Source organism: Argiope bruennichi, chromosome 8, assembly GCF_947563725.1.
Source record: "Argiope bruennichi chromosome 8, qqArgBrue1.1, whole genome shotgun sequence".
In the NCBI taxonomy this organism is placed as follows: Eukaryota; Metazoa; Arthropoda; class Arachnida; order Araneae; family Araneidae; genus Argiope; species Argiope bruennichi.
Window position 1 is genome coordinate 38,250,435 of NC_079158.1, and position 20,387 is coordinate 38,270,821.

At 27.4% G+C, this 20,387-nt stretch overlaps 1 protein-coding gene across 8 annotated transcripts in view; it reads right to left on the reverse strand.

The window, feature by feature from the left end:
• Window positions 1–19,861, reverse strand: part of LOC129981053 (kynurenine aminotransferase-like) — a 33,892-nt gene extending 14,031 nt beyond the window's left edge. For 2 of the 8 annotated variants that reach the window (XM_056091672.1, XM_056091675.1), the window contains exons 1-4: window positions 3,167–3,307; window positions 2,308–2,445; window positions 575–633; window positions 116–266 (exon numbers count right to left, since the gene is read on the reverse strand). In XM_056091672.1, the coding sequence (XP_055947647.1) occupies window positions 116–266; window positions 575–633; window positions 2,308–2,433 (336 nt within the window). In that variant the 5' untranslated portion in view covers window positions 2,434–2,445; window positions 3,167–3,307. Of the gene's footprint in view, window positions 1–115; window positions 267–574; window positions 634–2,105; window positions 2,223–2,307; window positions 2,446–2,813; window positions 2,896–3,166; window positions 3,308–19,842 lie in introns of those variants that run through there. The other 6 variants (XM_056091673.1, XM_056091677.1, XM_056091680.1 and 3 more) reach the window with 6 other exon arrangements.
• Between the last annotated feature and the right edge of the window lie 526 nt (window positions 19,862–20,387).

Sequence of the window (20,387 nt, forward strand, 5' to 3'; positions counted from 1 at the left end):
GGTCAATAAAAAAAACATTTCTTTAAAAAAAATTAAGAAATTTTTTTAATTTTTTATCAAAATTATAGTATAGCTTTAAGGATGATAAAATAAATAAAATCAAATGAGAACTTACAAATCCTCTTGTATATTGATTTAGTAATACATTGGGACTCAGTACAGCATCACTGAGAGCTTTAGCAACATGATCCGGAGCAGCAAAATCTGGAAATCCTTGTCCCAAATTTACAGGTTTATAATCAAGAGCTAATTGAATAAATTCCACCCTGAAATAAGAGAATAAATATAATAAAAGAATAATGTTAAAAGAAAATTATTAAAAATAAAAACAATTTTATATAGCACAGACTTATTTTATTGTTACATAATATAATAAATATACCCTTTTTTCTATATCAAATAATGTCAAACTAATAAAGGTAAATTGAAAAAAGGAAATAGAAAATACAAACATTTTTCAAGGCTAAAACTCAACATTATTTGAATGAGTAATGAAATTCTAAATTAAATTAAAAATTTTGTATAAATGTAGCAATGAAAAAAAGGTTATTTCATAAAATAAGAATATCCATACCAAACACTCTCTTGCATTCCCTGCAGACGCTTTGCTGGGCCATCATATGCCATGTTTCTCTTTAAAAAAAAGAAAAATAAATTTTAATTACTTAAAAAAAATTAAATTTGTATAATTATCTAAAAATGGCAAGATGTTAATATGATACAATTCCATGAGCAAAAATTGCTTAAAATGATATATTATTTAAATAAATACATATATACATAGAAAAAAATTAAACAGCATCTTACATGGGCTATTTCTTTGATAAAAATAGAAAAAAAAAAAAAAAAATCCTTTTAAAGTGAAATTAAAAATATGAAAAGAATTCAGTATTATCCATTTTGGTAATTTTTTATTTGTTACCAGAAAGATTTATCAAGATTAATAGTGACATAATTTAAGAAATAAGAATATAAAATAATGATATTAAAGTAAAAAAACAAGAGTAGACAAGTCTTTGCATGTAAGGGATCATGTTATATCTGAATTTAAAACAATTTTTATGACACAATATAATCTTCAAATTAAAAAAAAAAAATTCTTATAGTAATATGTCCTGGAATTTTATAAAAATTCATGCAACTAACAAATATGCAATTTCTCTACTACATAATACAGAAGAGATTTTAAAATAAATTTTTTCATTGAAAAATTAAAAGTTCCTTTATTTCAATACAATTTAGAATATAAATAAAATACAAAAACTTCTTTTAAATTAAATTCTATATACATAAATTGATAACAACAGAAGTAAATTCAGATTATCCTGAATAAATTTTAATTTTAATAAGCGTTTACTTTGTATATGAAATTGATTACCAAGTTGAGAAAGTGTAATAAATTTTTATGAGATAAAATTGAATTTTTTTTATAAGTTATCAACTATCAATCAATATTAAAAGAGCCTACATTTTTTACAATACTCTGTATTCATTGTTTAAAAAATATATTATAACTGAACGCAAATAAGCGAGGGAAATAATAACTTTCAAGTCAACTTTTCTAAAACAGTACTTTGAAATACCACTACTTTTAATTATAACTCTTCTTTAATATCCATCATATTAACAATACCAAATAAAATCTATAAGTATATTCAAATTATCAATTTTTTAAAGTTTAATGATTATCTGCCTTTAGACTTTGATCTATAATTCACTTTTACATATAATATAAAATATTGAAACCAATCTTTACTTAAACCCACTACCAGATGGCACTATAATATAGAATCAAATTTTAATCAGTTAACTAAAAATTAAGCTCTGAAAATAATAAAATAAAAATGTCACTAATAATGCATAAGAGTGCAAGTTTTTTAAAATTTCAGCACATTAGAAAGTAAGTGAAAAATTGATTGAAAATCTTAATTTTTACAAAAATAAAACAAGTTAAATAAAAGAATTTCCAATTTGTTCTAGGGAATTTGCACATTTTTTTCACATACACAACCAACTTTCCATTTAAAACAACATCATATAGGCACATAGTAATCTAGAGAAATTATCTTCAGCTAAAAGTAAGATTGGATAGTTCAAATACTAACTGATATTTATGCTATGTTAAAGTCAAAAATTGAAAGAAAAATATAAAGAAACATAAAATAACTAAATTAATCAGTATTTAATAATAAATTTAAATTACAATTTCTATCTTAAAAAGTCAAAACCACTACTAAAAGCAACTCAGAAGAAAAGAGATAAAATAAGATAAATATTATCCTAATTATTAAAGATATGTAATCTTACTTTAATCTGAAAATAAGGTGAACTAATATCAGCTCCTCCCACTATAACAGATTGAGATATGACATTCTTATGATACTTTGAGAATCTATTTTCTAATGTCCGTAATCTGTTCACGTGTCTTATCATCACTCAAGTGATCTATAAATATCAATTATTATATAGAGAGGAAAATTTATAAAGATAAAAGTATAAAAAATGACTAGGGATGATTTAATAATTAGATATTGAACTTTAATTTAAGAAAAAAAATTTTCAATGATGTTATAAAAAGAAAATTGAATGTAGATGGTGCCAGAAATCAACTTGGAAAATGTTGAAATTTAGAAAAATAAATAATATAGCATAAAATTATAAAAGAATATAAATTATAGAAAAGAATTTCAATAAATTCTTTATTTTAATATAAATAAAAAGGAGGAATTTTATATCCTATGGAGTATAGGAAGAATCTAAGCCAATTCTAAGGGTGTAGCCAGAAAACATTACGATACTATTTATTTACTTACAGAAAGCTCAATTTAAGAACATGAACATCTACGTCAGTGATTGGCAGTGTAGAGGATATGTTACAATTATTCTTTTTCTTCACTTGAAAAAAAAAAAAAAAAAAAAAAAACGAGATATATTTTAATTCTAACGCTATTTAAATAATTACTGCATACTGAAACTTAAATTAAGCATAAAAAACGAGAGTAAGTTATTGAAAATATTTTTGTTATCTACGAATTTTTGGTAAAAATAATAATTTCAGTGATCGCTGTTAACATATGGCAATAACACATTTTATCATTTGGTACAAATAGACATACATTATGCGTCCTTTAATGAATGCAACTAATCCAAATTATTCGTTTTTTACCTTTGTAATTTTTTTAAAATAAAATCTCCAAAATTAGCAAAAACTAGAGCGACCAAGGTCTAGATCACTTAAAACGGCCTTGGTCGCGATCACCGACTCATCAACACAAATAAATAAAAAGTTTATGTAAATATAACAGAAGACACATTAAGTTCACGGTTGGAGTGAATTTGAATTCATAAACCGAAACCTAACAAATTAAGACGAAACCAGTATTAACAAATTAAGAACGAAAATAGAGATGCGAATTTATTTCTTTTGCTTTTGAATAAAGTCTGTTATAAAATTCGAAATTAAAAATTTCGTATAAAGATAGGAAATGTTCTCGGATCCTTATTCATAGAATTTTTCAGTTCACATAGCCCAAAGAAAAATTTCACATAAGACATCAAATTGTTTCGGGATTTCTATTTAGTGGATGTTCATTAAAGATAGAAGTTCGTTTCAAAATTCGTTTCCATCATAAAATCTCTGGATAGACTTATGAACCAGAACCATTCTAGTTGTGCATCGCGCAACATTTAAGTGGAATTGTGGAAAGCAATCGTGAGGATTTTTCCAATTTTGTCAGTATTTTCTTTGAAATTTTATAAAATATGTAAAGCAAGGACGTAAGTAAAGTCTCCTGTTTTAAATGTTTTTGAAAACTTGGCAAAATAAGAATAAATTCATTTTAAAATTGAAATTAAAATCTTGTTTTGAAAGTAACTTTCCTGTCAATACAGTGAGGTAAAATCAATCCTTCTCGTGACATGAGATCTTAAAAATTTATTTCTTTGTTATAGCGTTCAATAAGAGGAAAAGTTTAAGAAGTAAAATTAAATTCTATTAACATTATGAATATAAAATTAATTTAAATGTGCTATAAGACTCAACAGTTCTTTTTACAAATTCATTTGATTGTATCATTTGCCTAATCTTTTCTTCTTGTTCTGCTGAGATAAAATCTACATTTTATATGATGTCGGGAATAATTCGTTCTGCATTTAATATGATGTATCTTTTATTTACATTCATTTATAAAGCAATTATGCAAAAATTTGAAATTTATTCCCATATTGTGAAGAAATTTTAAATTTGTTTCACAACCGACAAGTAACTGAACTCATAAATATACAGCTAAATATAAATAATAGAGTCATGTTTTGAGAGCTGATAATATCGGTTTTGAGAACCATTATCGAAAACTGTTGACGTAACTAAAAATTAGTGATAACTGAAATGTGATAAGCATGATTTATAGTAATAAGTTTTGCAATTCAAGATTATGCTTTTCTCTTTTAAAATCCTTTCTAATTTACTAAAGAGAATATGAAAAGGAAAGATAGAACAAAGAAATAGAATGTCGTTAACCCTATTTTAAAAATTCCAGGATGCAGAATAAAAGAGATGGGTCAGTTTCTTTAAAGGATTTTAATCATGTACAACATTAAATATACATATTTACATTTCAATATACTTCATTTGACATTCCCAAATCAATCGTAACATAACGTAAAAGCACCTCGTAATCATTTGGCTATTCTCTCTGAGTTTCGCTTTTTTTTTTCTTCTCTTTTTTCTCCTCGCTTGCTAATGCGCATGTCTTACAGAAGGGCAATCGAAATTCTTGGAAGTTTTTGATTTTACGAGTTACATGAAAACATCAATATCATGCGATAATCAATGGAATCCAACAGAATTAAAAAGGTGTAAAGCTATTTTATTCATGCATAAATATTCATACATATATTTTTTTCATAAATCAGGAGGTAAAAAGTCCTCCTAATTGTCTGAAAATAAAGCTAAGAATTTTATATGATGTTCATTACAATGAAGTCATGTTTCTATTATACAACTCCGATCAGATTTTCCTTAAAAAAATGTAAGATTTGGGGTCCATCTTAAGGCATCTTAATTTCCAAAATCAGATATTCTTGATCTCAATTTAATTTATAAATGCAGGCTTTCAATAACAAATATTACGAAAAATCTAGAATAATAAAACACTCATGAATGGGTAGTTTTCAAAAACATAACAGTAGCCTCAGGAGTGTGTAAAAAAAAATGTAAATATGCAAACAAAATAGAAAAAAATCCAAGATATTTTAACTTATTTTAAATATTTAAATAAAAAGTTTCCTATTGCAGTTTCTCAACTCGTAATTAATCATCCAACAACAAGGGGGAAAAATATTGATTTGCAGTTGATTTAGAAAAATTTTTTAGATGCTAATCTTAAATTATTGACTTCCAATTTTACAATTTTAATTTGAATATGACGAAGCACATGATCCTTGTAAATCTAATGAAAGAATAAAATTAGATAATCCGTAAAATGTTGGGGGAAAAAAATCGAGAACTCGAGGCAGTTGCCTACTTTGTCTATTTAAAAAGCCGGACCTGCATGTAATACTTACCATTTTATAAGCTTTACATCGTTCTGTTCACTGCGCAATACTTGTGAATCATAAAATCATGTCACCTAAAGATTGAACTTTGAAATCATGCCTCGTAAAAATTGAATTCGAATTTCAAGCGAGAGGGATTAAAATAAAAGAACCCTTTTTTTGTTCAAACTATTTAAATATGGACGCACTAAAATTTTCATCAGTACTTACTTAATTGTAAGAATAACAAAATTTAAAAATATGTTAAAAAGCTAATTTGTTAAAATAAAAGCCAAATCATCATAGAAAAATAAGCTGTATTTTCATACCGTTATCATCAACAGTGGAAAACAAGTGTAGGATAAAATATTTATGGCAACAATGAAAGCGATTTGAGTTTCTTTACAACAGCGAAATATATTGTTGTAAAATAAGATTTAAAACATTTTAAAAATATTAATTGAAAATCGACAAAAGAACTGCACGGAATTAAATTGGAATCACTGAATTTTTTTGAATTTTGAACTCTTATTTTTGTACTACAGCGTTTTTGGCAATTATGGGGGCAAATTACCAATTTTTCGCCAATTTTTTATTGATTAAAATTTTAAAAAGAAAGAAGAAAGAAAGAAAAAAAAATGCTTTCTAGGTGCCTATTTTTACATTTCAAATTTGATAGCTCTAAGTCTGATGGTCAATTTCAGAGAATGCGCAAGGACGCATCCACACACATACACGCATGCCCACATACACACACACCTTTATTATTAATAGAGATTATTGCATTTTTCATAAATTTATAAAATTATTATTATATATAAAATAAAGAAAATTCAGTATACAACTTGTATTTCCACAGTTTGGATCCGAAATTGTTATAAACAATTTTGTTTGTAATAACGTATAACAAATTTCATTTATCTAGCTAAATGTGCTTTTTCCTTAGAATAGCGTTAACATATATACGAATAATAGAATATCCTTTATTATGATTTTGATATGAAGATTATAGATGTTAGCTAAATATGGAATAAGTGTCTATTGAACTATGAAATAAAAGTAATGTTATTTCCAAAGTTTTTCTTAGGCGTTTGATTCAGTACAAAAATTTCGTCGTGGATTGAGGATTATAATAGTATATCTTCGTGCATAAGAAAGTAATAACATAATGATGAATACTTTCAACAATAATGTGCTTTTCATTGTTGAATGCTACACAATGAAAAGCAGTAGACATATAAATTTGTTATTATAATGCATGCCTTAGTAATAGAAATATATTCTCCAGTGTTTGTGGTATTGTATAAATTTATTAAAGAAGATATTTTATTATGATTAAAATATTGTTCGTATTTACATTGATCGGATACAAGAAGAATTTTCTTAAAGGAGAATGAGACGTTTGGTACGAAACATGGTAACATGGTCACGTTACTGCGATTCATCCATCTTTTTGTATTTTTAAAATTTAGCCTTAATTATTGGCAACATAAAAATGTATTTCATATCGTCACAAAGCACATGAGTATAAATCCAATGACTAAAGCAATAAAAAATGAGATAAAATATTCTAAAAATATTTTTTAAAACTTCACAAAATTAGAGAAAACATTATACAGAAATAAAAACTGGTATCACTGAAAAGTTAATTTTTTGAGTTGTAAAGTGGCTTAAAAATCAGTTTCTTGTGCAGTATTATGTTTTGAAGTTATTAAAATTAATTGAAAGGTTGCCATTTTTCTACAATAAGTTAAAAATATTATAAAACGTTTAAGAAATAATTTCTTCGTGAGCACCTATTATCCAAGAAGTAATTACGTGCCAAATCTGGTAGTCCTAGATCAAATTTTTGGCCTGTAGAATATTTTAACCGATTTTTTTTGTAACGTATGTATTTACAGATAGTATGCTAGCCAGTAAACACAAACATGTTAAAATAACACCTTACCTCAATCAGATTTGATTCCAAAACCTCTTCACCTCTACAGCAGACGTTTCCAATACTTCAGAAAATATACTATTTTTCTCCCTTTCTTCCACAAAATCGAAAGCGCGTAAAACGACTCAAAATCTAACTACTGTATATGTTTAAAAACATCAACCGCCTTTCGGTCTGCTCTGTTTATCAGAAACACTTTATTCGGTTAGTGAACCATGGCAGCTGTTATTTTATGTATTGTTATTGAAATCTTTCTACAATGTCGGCAGTAGTTATGAATTAGATGGGTAATTTGCATTTCTACGAAAAAAGAGTTACCCTTCAGATTTTTACTACCACTATCCTGTCTGCTTCAACTTTACATATGCATCGAGAAAATCATCGTTCAATAATTCTGAAATGTAAAAATGCATAGAATCTTCATATTTCAGACATTCCTGAGACTGAGAGAGATCATTTTTTGAATTATGTCTACCTGTTTGTCTAGGAAGAAAATTAAGAATTGATACGAGATAAAGGCATGGATTTTAGGAATTGGCCTTTAAACCGAAAGAATCAGAAAGACCGTTCGGTATTTCTAGATTTGTTTTTTTTATTATTATTATTTTGTTGAGTTGTGTTTTCTCGGAGAAAATATTTAGATACGAATCACATACTGATTACATATGGATATTTTTCAGTGTTATCTCAATATGAACTGGTCATTTAAATAAAAAAAAATCATGAATGCACTTCATTTTACATGTTATTCGAATTGGTTAATACAATAATTATGTTGTTGCTATTGGATGTGAACCGAGCGTATTCGAATTCGGATGATGTCATATACAGCTATCTCACACAATTTTGAGGAACCAATAGGTTATCAGCCTATGGCAACAATGTAAGTACCACAGAAATTTAGGAGATGACGCTATATGACATTGTCAGAATGAGAGCACATAGAAAAAAGCTCTAACAGTTAGTTATAAAAAAAATGTTTTGTGTAAAATCGCGTTTTCTCAAGAAAAAACACCCATATAGATAAACTTCATCTAAATATAAAATTTGATCCAAATAGTTAAAGCTGTCTCCGAGATACACGAAATGAATTTATATTTATACAAAAATTGCTCGTTTAAAGTTATAAGATCACAAATTCCTATTAAATTTTGGACGAAATTCATCCTTAGCAAGTTCATCTATTTCTTCAACTATGGCGGATGTTATAAGCGAGGACAGAACCTGGGACCTTGCGGTTCGCAGCCGAGTAACATGACCACGATACAAAAGCAATTGCTCGGGTAGCGTAGCTGTTAACTGGCTTATAAGCTTTCACCACACACCCATGTCTACAAAAAACGATAGCTGAAAATCGCAAATTATAGTAAAGATGAAATTAATTTTATAATTTTATCATCAATAGTAAAGGTGTATCAAAGTTTTGAACAAAATACGCCGTTAGATTGACTATTTGATTGTACAGTCGTGTGTCTATGAATGAGTTTACTCAGCGTGAGATGAGATTTGGGGTGTGGTCTTGTGACTAGAGTTCGGTTGATACCTGGTTTTGCAGTTTCATCAATAGATTGACACTGATACTGATTGAGCCCCATGTCGAGAGTAATACCACTGGGGGTACTGGATCAGGGGCGATCGTTCTCTGATTCAGGTCTAAATTACGATCTGTGGATGAGTGAATGAAGTCCGCCCAGTAAAAAGGGTTGTGACGTGTGTATAGCTAAGTCGTTCTCTTGACCCTAGATGGCGCTACTATAGAAACAAGAGGCGCTCTCCCTCAGGCTTAAATCGGCTGTCTTCGAACAGCGGGCTTGTCCATAAGGGCCATCAGAAACAACAACAACACTGATTGTGTCTGATATTTCTATGCCTGATAAAACCGATAATCGATTCTTTTCCCGTCGAAATGAAACAGGGTAGTCACTGAGCATCGGTTCCCACACTTGCGTTATATTTAAATTGATACCAATAGAAATTTTATTCCAAATTATTTGAAGAATGACGATTTACTGATGGCGATGTGCCGGTGGCTTTGATTTTGACTGTGATTGGCGGTTAGATGAGAAGAGAAAAGGAAAGCTTATGCTGGCATAGTTAGGAGAAAACATAAGTTCTACAGGGATATGTGCATTTTACATGGAATAAAGGGCAATAATGGCTGGGGCGGAAATAAATACATAATTGAAGCAAAAATATCACGCATACTTATAGCACTACTGAAACAGAGAGGAAAAACTACGTTATATTGGTATTGGTGGAATTCAAAAACTGATGCCTAATACTTGAAACTCTTTGTATCAGTTTTGTATATCTGATACAAGATTCTGATATAATATCAACCAGCCTTACTTGTGACCAAAAAGATGAATCTCTGGCAAATTTTGGATCAAACACAACTTTTTGTGTCAGTGTACAACGATATGGTTGGTGCGTTATTCAGGCGTGTGACTAACTTATAGGTGTTGATACTTCCTTTGGTATACATTCCTGGATATAGATTTTTATCAGGAAAAATAAACGGGAAACGTTTTGTTAAAATACGAGAAATTTCAGGGGATAAAAAAAATTATAATAAATACTACAAAGAAATAATAATCTCCACTAAGAATAAAAGAAATGCATATATGTGTGTTGGAGCTCAATGGGGCTGATTGTTTGATCTAACGCTATCAAATTTGGCACAAATATATTTTGGAGGGTGAGAATGTGCATCTCGGAGTGATTTTTTTAAAATATGAAAGTAAGCGACACTTTTACATTTTCCCTCGATAATTCTTAAAAATATTAAAGGATAAATTTGATCTTTATATCATTTAAAAAAGTTGTCCTTTTAATCATACCAATTTCAATGATAATTTAAATTACATAAATAATAATTTTAATGATAATGCAATTTTCTCCTGAATTTTTCAATATTTAAAAATATCTTTGTGTGTAATTTCAACAATTGATTTCATTTTTGAATTGAAATTCAAACCGTGTGTCGTTAAATACTTGGTTCGTGACTTTCAGCCTTGTTGAAAGTAAAGGTAGAAGAATTCTATTTAATATTTGAGTATTTTGCATGAGCTATAAGAAAGCAAAGTCTACATATAGAAAAAGAAGATAGATTATTCGTCTGTAACGATTTTAATTGCTTAATGATATTATAAGGGTTCATAATCATAATGAACATAATCACAAACATCAACTCTGATTCTCCTGAAGCCACAACGAAAGTTCTGAATGATCGGAAACGCCGTGAAAGCATAGGCTGGAACTATGGTTAAATGTTAAATCCATCATTGGTCACGGTAAAACAACTCCCGTAGGAAGCACGTCCCATAATCTGAAGGGGGTAACTGACCCTACATCATTTCTGTACCCACCGAGGAGGTGAGAATCAACCACCATATTGGAATCGCCATATTCCCATATTTGAGGTACCCCAGGTAAATACACCATGGACAAAAGATATATAAGATTATTAAGAAACACGGTTTTAATGCTTGCCAGACTTTGATGCTTACAAATAATTTTTTTGAGGAAATTATAATCATCAATTCACGTATAAGAAATTTAATTGAAAGTAATCACAAACAATATTCCCGATGAACCAGCTGGCTGTCAAAGAGAACTAGGAAAAAATGATCCAGGGAAATAAAGCATTTATTTACCCAACAACAATATTAGTTTATGTTAATTTTGCAAAACTCACAAACATTACTATGGCTCAATGATTTTTAGCAGTCAATCATTTTTTCATGGTCATACATTTCATCATAACTGCGATAATACAAGGTTTGTGAATTTACTTCAGTTATTTGGTTACTAAGAAGGAAAGCTACTTTGTAGTTAAATAAAGAAAGGAAACGCACAATTTTTCTTAGTAAATATGCAGAAACTTATCAAGAGTTAATAACAAAATAGATATAAATAAAAAAAATCTAAGTCTTAACAGAACGTAATTCGAAATCATATATGATTGAACAAATTCATTAATTTTCAATGTTTGAAGAATCTAAGTTATATATTTTAGTTGTATATTTTAAGTTGTATTCCTAATGTTTCTAGAATTGTTTAAATCGTTTGCTTAAAATCCTAAGAATAGAATTAAAAGGGGAAAAAACCCCCCAATTAGTATTAGTTTGTATGCTTTCACATAATAGTATTTTTCATAACCGATGATCGAAAATAATCATGTAATCAAACGATGTTAATCGTCATCGATAAAATTGCAGAAATTTTTTCCAAAACTATTTTTTTTTTTTCAAACTTACTGGTTTATTACTTATTTCTTTACATTTTATTCCAGAAAAATCTTTGAAAACTAATGTATGATGAAAACAGTTTCAACATCATATACAAAAAAAAAAAAAAAAAAAAAAAACTTCTTTAATGCCAATTTAAATTATGTATTTTTTTCCAACATCCACAGTTTTTAAAATTTGTCTTTAATCCTGGATATGATAATTTGACCATAAATAAATGTTTATAATTTTTCACTAAAAGTATGCGTCATATTTTATTTGGATTTGAGTAGTATGAGAAAACACAAATAAAACAATTGAAAAAAATTAATATTTTCTTTTAATCTAAATCACAAAGCACTTGTTAGTGATATTTTACATATATGTTAATTAATTTATTTTTTGTTTCCACATTTCATACTATAGAGAAGAACGAATACTTATTAAGAAAAAAGAAACAAATTCTTACGCTTTTCCCCAATAGAAATATAATAACATAATTAAGTCCGATTGTTTTCCCAATTGTAATCAATTAATGAGCTTTTGTTTTGACTGGTGCTGAATGAAATAATTTACTTTCGCCATTTGTCTTGTGACGTCAGAAATACGGAGGAATTTCTTACTCTGGGCTTCTTTACTCGAACAGAATATACAGTTCTACGAATAATTACGAAACATTGCAATCTTCGCAATTTTAAATAAATTATATCTTACTCCTTATGCGTGTTTAGGAAAGAAAAACCTTCATAGTGTTTTTTTTTTCCAATGATAATCTAATTAGGATTGAGACAATTATTTCTTTAATCATCTTTAATTAACAAACTTTTATATCAAGTGATGAAGAACGGAATCAATTTATCTACCATTTGTTGTATGACGTCAAAGTTACATGAAAACTTCTTGATACGTCATCATTTTTTTTTTTTTTTGCATAGAAGCTGTAGTTCTATAATTAACTGCGATGTATTATTATCTTTGTAATTTTAAATATGATATGTTTTAGTCTTATTTTCGTTACTTGTATATCTTTAAAAGTAAGCACAGTATAAAATGCTCGATAAATGATAATCGTGTTCTACTCGCTTTTTTCTACTCGTATTTTCTAGTCATGGATTTGATTCAAATTTTGACGCAGATCTAATATTGCAGTGTTAATGATATCATGATAAATTTCTCCTCCAAATTATTTGCTTTTTTTGAATTATTTACGTTTTTTTTATAAGCAAACGTTTTTTTTTTCATTACGTTTTTTTGCAAAAATTGTTTTTTTTAGATAGATTAAATTTTTAAAAATCTATCAAAATCTTTTGATGCTTGCAATAGTTTCTTTATGTATATTTCCAGCACAAAAAAAAATATATTTTCATCTCTAAAACCCAACTCTATTCTTGAACCATTTATAAAAAAAACAATGTATTATTCTTTCCGGTAAGAATTAATTAACCATGCGAACATAATCAAAAACGAACAATTCGTATATTGCACTTCTGAATGACGTAATACAGGTTCGGTGACACTCATGATTTGCCGAGTTGATCTTTTAATTAAAAAAACACGAACAAAAAGAAAGAAAACCCAAACAGAATCTCACCTCAACACGCTAGCCTCGCTGCTTTCTGAGTAGTTACAGAAGCAGCTGCACCAACAATCACCAAAGCATAACGGCGCTGTTTCCTGGAGATAGGGCCTTATCATGTCCGGTTTCAGAATGTGCTTTACTTACCGTTGGAGGAACACAGGCCAGCCAATTACAAGTTCAACCACGAACGGCGTAAATAGCAGAGAACAGAGGAGTATAATAAATGTTCTAAGGGATAGGACTGATGGATAGCACAAAAGAAACCGGTAGCTTCGGTCAAACGAGTGATGTTGAGATAGAGTAGAATTGCTTAGAAGATGATAGTGATTTCGTATAATGGAGCTCGGTATCTAATAGGTGAATGGTTTTCATGGGTATTGAAGCTGATATTATAAAACACAAGCAAAGGTTTTGGAACTTAAATATGGTAAGTTGAAGACTCGAAAGTTATACTTATTGGATTGTGTCAGTTTTCTTTATGGGAAAAATATTTGTGATTTTTACGAAATTAGTTTAGATTTATAATTCTTATATTTCAGTGATGTATGTCTCTTAATGTAGCTTTATTCGACACTTTTTTTCATTTTCTTAATGATAAAGGACTAAATTTTTTTAAAGAAAACCAGTTCTTGAATAGAAATCATTTAAATTATACTCTGTCTCTATCTCTACGAATAATAAAGATGTAAATATGTATATGTTAGCGCTCTTATCTAATACATGCTTTGCTAATAGCTAATAATACAAATATATGCTTTGATAGGTAGGAATGGGCATACATTTTTTACGTTTTAAATAAATAAAAATTAAGCAAAATTTTGGTGATTTTCACGATAACTTTCGAATTATTACAAATGAAAATGATTTTTCAATTTCTACTATAAGTTCACATTCTCCCTTTATATATTTATATATCTTGTTATAATTTTTCAATCGTAAATAAAATACTTTTTATTCATCCACTCAAGTTCAAATACAATTTTTTAAAGTTGTAGTGGATGACGATATTAATACAGTTTTTCAAATATTAATTTATTAATTATTAAATTTAATTAATTTTTAATACTTTAAATAGAATTTTAGCAATTTCTAATGAAAATTGAAATCAACAGGCAGTAGCTCAATCGGTAAAATGCAAGGTTTTCAGTACTTTTCACGTGAAGGTGAAGAATGCGAGTTCAATTCTTGCGAAAGTAGGAATTGATTTAATTATTTTTTATATTACTTGTTATACTATCTTTAAAGTCACATTCATATTTTCTTTAAAGAAAACACCTTTTTAATGATGTGAATTTAAAAATTGTGCAAACGTTTCCTTGGCAATTAAAAAAAAATTTTTTTGCCTTATTTTTAGCAGTGAATTAATTTTTGTACAATAATTCAGCGGTTTTCATTGAATATTTTTCCCACGATTTTCTTCCGTGTTCAAAGGTAAGCAAGACGGATTTTGTTAATATTTATGCAGTTTATATGAGGAATTAGAAATTGAAGCTGTACAGTGCCTTGAAAGTTAGAATATATATGAACCAGACAATTATCTTTTATAAAACTCTTTGATGTTATAAGATTTGACTACATTAGGATGGTTAATTTATAATATAATTAATTATAAATATTTTCTTGGGGGAATCATAAATATAAAGATATGCATAAGAAATTTGATTGAAAGGAAATATAACTAATATTCCTGGGGAATCAGCTAATAATCAAAGGCTTCTAATTAATAATAACATAAATACTAAATAACAGTGGAATAAAAAGGTTTATTTCATTTACTGTAATCTTTATCGTCTTTCTTAATTTCTTTCATTAATTATTGTTAATAAAAAAGGGTTATTTTTTATTAAAAATGTATCTGTTTTCTTCGCTGATTACATTAATTAAAACTTAATTAACTTCAGCTTAACTTAATTAAGTTATGAATTAACTTCATAAAGTAAATTCCTTTTGACTTATACAGAATGAAACATATCTTGAACTTTAAAATCAGAGAGACAAATGATAAATAATATATGTCAAATAAAACTAAGGTCAACTGCCATCCTCGACATTTGATTATGGCTCAAAATGATGAAATCGTTTAAAGATAGGCTGGTGTAATTTCAATTAATCTGTCTAAACTAATAAATTTTTCATCCAAAATTTTTTGTTATTCTCAGAATATAATAACTTATTTTATCTTCAACTTTATATAAAAGTATATATATATTGCGCTCTCTAAATACTATGAAGTTCTTTTTTGGTTTTAGTTTAAATAGGTAATAAATTTTAGTTGCGATTTCGAAACTGTTTTGTTTCGTTTTCATTTTAGTTTCGTTTTTAAACTTTTTCTTACTTTAGTTTGGTTATATATATATATATATATATATATATAAATGCCCCCGCCCCCTTCTTTCGTAAACATATTTTGGATATTTGAAAAATCATGTTCATTGCCAAAGATAATTATTTTTAAGGTTGCAAGAATTCTACAAATTTCTGAGAACAAGCGACGGATTCTTTAAACAGAGACACATTTCAAAAAATGGCTGAATAAATCCGTTGAACAAATAACAATAAAATGCTTTCTTTGAAATTTGTTTCATTTTTAAAAATTAAATTTTTATTTTTCGATTTTGCAAAACTTTACTCTTTATATTTTCCTCCTTCCAATATCTAATGCTTGTGCCCTGAAAATTTAGTCATATGTATAGTTTACAAAAGTTACTGAATAATCGAATATCTGCGGTTTAAAATATAATTTATTTTTTTGCAAAAATAAATAAATAAAAATCGATAATTATAGAATTATAGAAAATAATTATAGAAAACAAATCCGTCTAGTGATAAATATATACGGATGGTTCCAATTAAAATGCTCTATTTCCTTGTTTTCAGGATATAAAGAAAAGATACTCTAATCGCCGAATTGATCTGTTTGTCTGTCTGCCCAACCCGTTACTCCAAAATGGAACAAGTTATAAAAAAATATCATAGATCTGCATCAATTTTTAGGTCCCATCTATCAAATGGAAATAGGTCTGTCCGTCGGTCATTGTTCATGTGAACACAGTGGAAGAAATTTAGTACATGCTTTTTTTTCACTGGAATTGTGGATATGAAAGTAAATTTTCGGTTAAATTCGACAAAGAATTGGCTGTTTATCAGTTTATTTCTTTGTTGTATGCGGATACCATAGTTCAAAAATGCTGCAAACTAGAGGAATGAATTTTTATTTCATGATCTTTTCTCCAAATTATAGATACATGCTTAATTTTGAGCTTAATTCACCAAAGGATTTTGTCTTAATTCGACAGCATGTATGAGAATTAGAAACAGAAAAAAACTTTACAAACTATAAGAATATAATGCAGAAAATGATTTTGGCAAAAAGTAAATATGCATCTGATAAGAAAAGATCACTAAGAAAAAATTACTGCTTCAAATGGATACTCGTTTCTTTTTAGTGTAAGACGAAGTTAAACACAAAAGGAGCAATATTATGTAAATATCTCTGAGTTGATTCATTTCTTGACTTATTCTACGTTCTCTGTGAACATTTCAGTTAACAATACGAATTCAATATCGTACCATTTTTTTTACCAAACCTGAAAAGAAAACAATTGTCAGCCTAAATATTAAAGAACTGTTATTTAAGAAATTTACCCCATTCTATTATAAATTCTGAAAATAAAACGCTACCTATAACGACGGTGACTTTTGATTAAATAACTGAAGATCAAACGGAACTATTTCAACCCTTTTCTAATTTGAAAATTAAATTCCTTCGATTTCATTGATTTTATTCAAATTCCTATTCTATGACAACCAGACAAATAATTAATTTCGACGAGATTCTAGCTTTACTTAGATTTAAATCTCTTCACGCAATGCATTTTCTAGAAAGTGGCTGCATTCATTTCGTTTTAAAAGTTTTCTCATTGGTTATGCCCACTGTCTGAATATCAGATTATAATAATCAAAATGCTGGCTGAAGTTTTATATTCTTGGATTTCAAATATGTGCATAAAATTCGTTTGTTCTCTGTATTTTTTTCCTGCTTGATTTCAGTTTATTAAATTGGACTACGAAATTTGACCGTTTGCTATGAATAAATTAACTTTTCATCGAATTAAAAACAAGTCTAATAATTTTTCACTCCAAATAAAAAACTTTGTTTATCGTTTGTTTTCAAATTTCAAATTTTTTTTCCAATTGCATTAATTAACAATTTTATCTTTGGAAGATAAATATTGATATAGAAGATAAAGAGTACAAATATGTCTTATAATTGTTTTATAATTAAACTTTTTCCAAATTTTAAAAAAAATATATGTTCAAAATAAGGACAACTTTGAATGCTTAAAAAAAAGCTGCGAGATTTAAATTGTAAAATTATTATTATTTACAAAATTATTAATATCAGTTATCGATTCTTGAAATAAATCATGATATACCCGAGCGAATTGGTAAATGAATTCAGATATTATAAAATTTAGACAAAATGTTAATTTTAAATTTAATTTTCACTATTTTTTTTTGAAAATCGAACATTATAACATTTGAAACCTAGAATAACAATTTTAGAATAGAATTTCTTTTAATTAGCGATTTCTGATCGATAGAAAAATATTTTATATACATTTTTAGTTATTGTTTTTTTTCCCACCGAAATCGATTTTTCCAAAAACTTATAATATAAACCATTTATCGAACTGAATTAATTTAATCCAGATATCGAACTGAAATTTTAATCAGTTATTTCCTTCCATGTATCATATATTCAAATAGAATTCCAAAAAAGTTCTCATTTTTTTTGCTATTAAAAGCTTTTTCAAGTTTAATTAAACTACCATTATATTTTATAACTCATTGTTTATGTCTTTTTTAATACCAAAAATTTTTAAATTTTTCTTCGCAAATTAATAGATTTTTTATTTTTAGAAAGTCTGCATTTCGTTTTGTACACGCATATCTAAAAATATATTCGGGTGCGGACTTTTAAACATGTTTAGGATAACAAACTCAACAGCTTATAAAATTGCTAATTTGTATTTTTCCACATCAAAGTACAATTCTATTGGACTAATTTTCGCTGCTTTATTACAAGATTAAAATTTGAAAATAAAATAAAGATAGACGAATCAAACTTAAAGCATTATCATAATAAAATATTTCGAAAAGGAAGTCTGAATTTTCTTTGTGTGTGTTTTTTAAGCTAATTCCATTATGAAAAATTGCATTCTTCACGACGGTCCACTATTTTGTCGTTTTATTTATTTATTCATTTTATTTTGATTGTTAAAAATATTTACGAAGTGGTAAGTAGATTAAGATTAAAATTTCGGGGATTTTAATTATATATATTTATTTTTAGGGATAATAAAGTATTCCTTGCATTAGATGAATAATTATGCATTAAATTGCTTTTCCAAGTGAAAAGGGTTAATATAGATCTTTTGTATAATGAGTGATTATACGTAATTATGTTTTGTACATGATTGCGCAAAAACTAACGTGCCTACTGTAACTCTATTGAATGGAAAAGGAGACAAAATAAAGAATTTGCATACTATGAATGAGGTAATTTGAAGTATTACTTAATTTAATTTGCCAATGTAAATAGTATTTTCATCGCAAAAATATCGAATTGAAGAAAATTGGATCTAAGAATAAGTTGAGCAAAATTAACATAAAATTGAACTAAAAGAGATATTAAAGATTTATTTTTAATAATTAGCAGTTTCAATAAATATATAATAATAAATAAAAAACAAGTACTTTTAATAAATAAATTTATAATAATCTTAATTAATGCTTAGTAATCATTTTAAAAATAAAATTAAATTTAATAAACAAGCAATTTTAATTCACAATATTTGAATATGCAATAAATCTTCAAAATAAACAGTGCAACTTATTTCTAACAAGCTTAAAAGACTTGATAGCTTTTTCTTGTTGAAAACTTCAAGTAGCATTTAAATTCTTAAGCGAACATTGTGTAGCAGTTACGTAGCATAACTCTTTCACCTACGAATTTACTTAACATCTTTATTAGATGACATATCCTTTTTGGAACATTTATTATTATTTTAATTCCTAATATAATATAAGTGCATTTGAAAAATTGTGGTGTTTTTTAAGTAATTTTTGCATTTCAAACTACCTAATACTACAATTTATTTCCAGATTTAAAATTAAAAATTCAGCAAGAGGCAAACTCGTCTTCGTATCTGAAGGTGTTAAGTGAACACTTTATGTAGCAATTAAGCTCTGTTTTGTGTAGTAGCTTAAAAATTATTTATTTGCGGTTATTGAAGACACAAAGTACTTAAATATTTAAATAACGAAAACAAAAGATAATAGATATCATAGATAAAAAGCCATAGTATATATGTAGTTACTGGAATTTGACTTCAAAAAATTAATTTTAATTTTATATTAAAAAAAACCTTAAAAGATCGGAGAAAAATTCGAATTAAGGAAGAATTCGAATACAAAAAGAAGTCAGATTCCACAGGTATTAAAATTTGGTAAAAAAAAAGGGGGGAAATAAATAATTCGTAATGAATTAAACTTACCAAATCATCAATCGGCTTCAAATCTTGAAGTTTCAAAACGGAATAGTCGATTATTAAAACTTTCTCTACGAATCTACGAAATCAACGAATTGATTTTAACCAATAACATTTTCCACGAACTGAACCATAAGAATGAAAGATTGTATTACGAATTCAATCAATAACAAGAAAATTAACTTCGTTCTTTTCAGTGACAAGTTTAATTAATGATTCCTTCTTTTCAATAAAATACATGACGCAACAGATGTTATCATGGACCATAATCCTATAAAAATACAAGAAAGAAGCAGATTGATATGTGGATTGTAAGGTCATTAGATCCTGGCATGAAGTAGTTCGTGTTTCTAATCGGATTACTAGTTTATCGAGTAAAATATACGATGAGTAATCAATTTGAAGTCGATGGCTTCATTCTTTGCACGACAGCCATGTCTGAAGGTCACGGCGCAACAACTTGTTCAAATTCCGGTGATTGGTTATATTGAGTCATTGAAATACTTTTGTAAAATGATTGTCGTTCTATAAATAGGAAATCTATTTGCACA